Source organism: Glycine soja, chromosome 7 (assembly GCF_004193775.1).
Source record: "Glycine soja cultivar W05 chromosome 7, ASM419377v2, whole genome shotgun sequence".
Classification (NCBI taxonomy): Eukaryota; Viridiplantae; Streptophyta; class Magnoliopsida; order Fabales; family Fabaceae; genus Glycine; species Glycine soja.
The window spans coordinates 13,781,574-13,785,801 of NC_041008.1; the positions used below are offsets into that span (position 1 = coordinate 13,781,574).

General features: G+C 36.6%; 1 protein-coding gene across 1 annotated transcript; it reads left to right on the plus strand.

The window, feature by feature from the left end:
- LOC114418819 lies at positions 1–3,088 on the plus strand. The gene is made up of 2 exons (XM_028384339.1): positions 1–264; positions 2,365–3,088. The coding sequence occupies exons 1-2, from the start codon at positions 168–170 to the stop codon at positions 2,946–2,948; spliced, it is 681 nt and encodes a 226-aa protein (XP_028240140.1). The 5' UTR covers positions 1–167; the 3' UTR covers positions 2,949–3,088.
- The last annotated feature ends 1,140 nt before the right edge of the window (positions 3,089–4,228 follow it).

The following is a 4,228-nucleotide window of genomic DNA, read 5'->3' on the forward strand; positions in this document are numbered from 1 at the left end:
GCAAACCCATCACCAATAACACCTTTCTTCCCTATCTTCTACATTTAAGCCGATTCATCAACCTTTTCAACTTGAGATGCCCCTTTTCTCCACTCACTTTGTTTCACATTGCTGCTAAAGCAAAATTCTTTTTTTTTTGGTTCACCTCAGCATACATACAATAGCATATGATGAAGAAGAACAACCTCAGTTGCTGTGTGTTGTTGCACTTCCTTTGCTGTTGTCTCCTTTTGCCAGCTCTTGTTCTCTCCCACCACATCCATGGTAAGTAAAGTTACATTCTTCTTTTTTCTTATTTTCCTTTTGTGTATTTTTTTTTTGTTGACATTTTTAAGTGTTTATGAGCATTGTGACTGTGTACTTGGTCACAAGGACAATGTAGGCATGACTGATAAATAACAAGTATGTTTTTGTTCCCTATTTTTGGTTATTCTGCAAGATTGTTCTGATCTGGGGTTAGTTAGCTGTACTTTTTGAGATGGTTGGTATAATAAGTATTCCAGAAGCTCCACTTAATATAAGTTCAAACTTGTTTTTGTCATTAAGCTTTGAAAGTTTCCAAAAGCTCCTTAATTTAAGTTCAAAATTGTTTCTTCTTTAGGCTTAACAAGTTTCCATCCTGTTCTGAATCTCTGATTCCTTATTGATACATTTATTTAATGAGAGGTTTCAATAAAGGCTTCTTGTTAGTCATATACTAACTTGCTATGTTTCAAATAGACCCGTCACTGCTTAAGTGCTTGTTTGTGTATGGTTTCCTCGTAATGGTCCTTGCTTATTTATTAGTATTCTGAATTTTTGCTAAGGATTCATGCTGCAGCTTTGAAACTAGTGGAAAAATAAGGGGAATCAGTGTGATAGCTGATAGTAGTATGTAGAAGAAAGAGAGATTCAGAATTGAAATCAAATCCTTAACTTCTAAATATGTATTGGAAATAGCAAGGTTTAAATATTTATGTTATTGAACTTACAACATTCAGCCTTGGCCTATTCGTGCATATTTCCATTATTGTTTTTAATGTTGTTTAACCATTTGCATATCCAATTGTTCACTCCCTTCGTCTATTTGTTTATAATTTAAAAGCATAATACTAGAAGGATTGCATTGGTAAAGTTGAGGAGCCAGGTAAATTTTTGGACAGTTGTAAGTAGCCCAATATTGGATTGGACCTAACTCAACCCCAAAACTAGCTTATTAGATGAGGATTGCCCAAGCGTCTATAAGCTTGACTTTGGTCATATCTGCAATTGATATGGGATCTCAACAGGGTATGGCAGTATGTAGACTAGACTCGAACTTTATAAAGCCTAGCTTAGTCTAATTCATTTCCATCCTTAATGTGTGCCTAACCCTATCTATGTTTAGAAGCTATATTGAGGGGTTTTGACAGAAGGTTGAACTCTGAATTCAACGCCTTTGAATTAATTACTGAATTTCAAGAGACTAAATCAGTCAATCCAAATTCTTTTTCAATTAATGTGATTTAATCTTTGGCTTCTCTGATTCTGAGGTTGAGGAACAATCTTGCTGCTACATCTTGCACGACCAGATTGTTTAGCTTGTAGAATGCTCAAATATGTTGGTTAAATGCAGCATTGGTTTCCTTGAGAAGCTACATTGGTTTGGCATCTTTACTATTAAAACTAGAGTGTTAACCACACTACAGGGTTTAAAAGTTAGTACAGTAATTATGTGTTCTTACATCATCTAAAGAATTAGTCTCTAATACAAAACATGAACAACGAGATGATGTAGGAAACTGAAGTATTTGAGATATAATGTGAATATGTATCTGCTTTTTTGATAACCGTTAGGCAATGATGTTGATTTTCTTAACAATCATTTTAGATGCCAAAGTATTTCGTTGTTATACTGTCAATAGCATCCCATATAGGTTAGCAAATCTTTTTGTAAACCCAATAGGCCATGTTTACCATTTTGCCTGTTAGGCTGGTTAGAAATAATTTGCAGTGGAGGATGCACTTCTACTGAAAAGCACACATCCATCTATCGTTTTTAGTAGTAGAACTATGGTGTTTATATCTACCCCAGGAATACAAGTAGGTCGGTAGGTCAAAGACAATAACAATTTCACTGGGAAGGTTTACTTCAATAAGGGCATGGAGGTGCTATGCATCATTTTTTCAATGGTTCATTTTATTTAAATAGTGTCAACAGAATCAGGTTCGGTAATGTATTCTTAATTTGGTACAGATTTGAATCATACTTTCATCATATATGAGGAATCAATCTGAAGATCAAGGCAGTTGAATGAAAACAGTATAAACATAATATTCATGCATATGTATGTGCATGCGCATTAACTATATATCTCTGAAATCAGCTGGTTGTTTTTCTCTCAGGAAACCCTGCAAGTAACATTGTTGACATTATAAACAAGAATCTAACAGATCAGAAGCTTCCTCGCTTGAATGACAGCCCTGGTCTAGGGTGCATGGCCTTACAATACGTCGAATTATGCAAAGGGAACTGCACTGACAACAATGTTGTAAACTGCAAACCTCCTGAAGATGACTTCACCGAAGTGTTTGCTCCCAACTGCGGTGTAGAGCTACCGACTTTTGGCACCATAACCGGACACATAGTGGGCTGTCAAAGAAAGTATCTCGAGCCATCACTAGCATTTTCTGAAGTTCTCATCAAAGATGAGAAATCTTTGTCTCTTCTGAAAAACAAATCACATACTGAGGTGGGAGTTGGCCTGGTTGGACTCCACAAAGGACCTTTCTTTTGGTGCGTTTTGTTTAGCAATGGAAAGACAAACTCTACATTTGTGCTTGAAAATCATGGTGCGGGAATCCAGCAAAAAAAAGGGTGTTATAGTGGGAGTACTACTCCGTGCAGTAGGGGGCAGAAAAGTAGGGTTGCATTTTTTAACATCTTTTTCATGTGTTATGTCTCCATTTTGCTGTTTAAACTTTGGTGATCAACTTAAAATAATGCAACATCTTCACGCAACAATTATTGAATTAGTTTTCTTTGTTTTGTTCATTCTTATGAATTGTTTACTGTGTATGCTGGCTGTGTTTCACTTGGGATTTTTATGCTTAAGGAAGCTTTTCACGCAAGCTTTGTGAAGATAAATTAATAGAGGCTTGGCGCCTAGCAAATTGTATGAATTAGTTACACTCTTTATTTTGTTTCTTTTTTTAATTAAAACTGAAGGAAGTTGCAAATGTCACACCTATTTAACAATCTCAAAATAAGTCATCTCAAAATTACAGCTATGTTTGACAATAGATTTGCTAATCAAGATATTCTTTCATTCTGGGTCCCTTTAATATGAAAATGATATTGGACTTCTTAAATATTAGAACTGCTGAAAATTCAGAAGTAGGAAGCAAGGCTTTGGATTGTTTTGTGGTTGTGGTTGCCATTTCGTTGCTATCTTTGACAGTGTGAGAAATTGTGACTAATGTGATGATAGTACACCTATTGTGATGATAGTACATTTATTCCTATTGGGCCAATCCTCAATGTTACAAGTACGATTGTTGATGTTGGGCCTCATACGAATGATGATGCAACCAGGGAAAAGCTCAGGGGCATAAGCAAGAGACCTATAGGATGGGAAAATTTTATTCACTAAGATTTAGATTCTTTGAATTTAGGAACCATGTGACTCATTAGGTGTCATGTGCCCCTCTTCAAGCTCACCCAGTCCAGATTTGTCAACCAGTACCTTTCTGCTTTTGAGAGCTTAGCAAATCGAATTGTGGGACTCCCTCCATATTTTCTTCTGAGTTGTTTTATTTTCATGCTATTGTCAAACATTTGTCGTGAGATTCAAGCTTTACAACCATTTTCTCTGATTCAGACCGCTGCTTTGGCCAAATTTCTGGAGGATTCCTCAATGCCAAATACTCATTTCGACCTCGTCTTACCCCACCACCATTTTCCCAAACTCATATTTCCTCCACTCAACCATCCCACTCATCTCTGCTTCCAGCCCCGCCCAAAACCCATTTCCGTCATCTCACTCTAGCCCAGTTAGTTGAATGGTGCAATAAAGGACTTTGCTTTAGCAAGAGCCACCATTGCAAGGCTCATTTTTTCTTAATTGTGGCAGATGATGTTATCTTTTCCAATTTGGTCATTTCTGCTTCTCTTGCTTTTGACACTATGGAGGATGAACCAGATTCAGACCCTAATCTTGACCTCGGTGGCTTTTCCACTCACTCTATTGCTCATATCAATTTCAATGCA

Bases quoted from the DNA above. Each gene is read 5' to 3' on its own strand.
- LOC114418819 (XM_028384339.1), top strand. From the start codon at position 168: ATGATGAAGAAGAACAACCTCAGTTGCTGTGTGTTGTTGCACTTCCTT. The intron at 265-2,364 runs GTAAGTAAAGTT...TTTTTCTCTCAG, and splicing joins TCTCTCCCACCACATCCATG to GAAACCCTGCAAGTAACATT.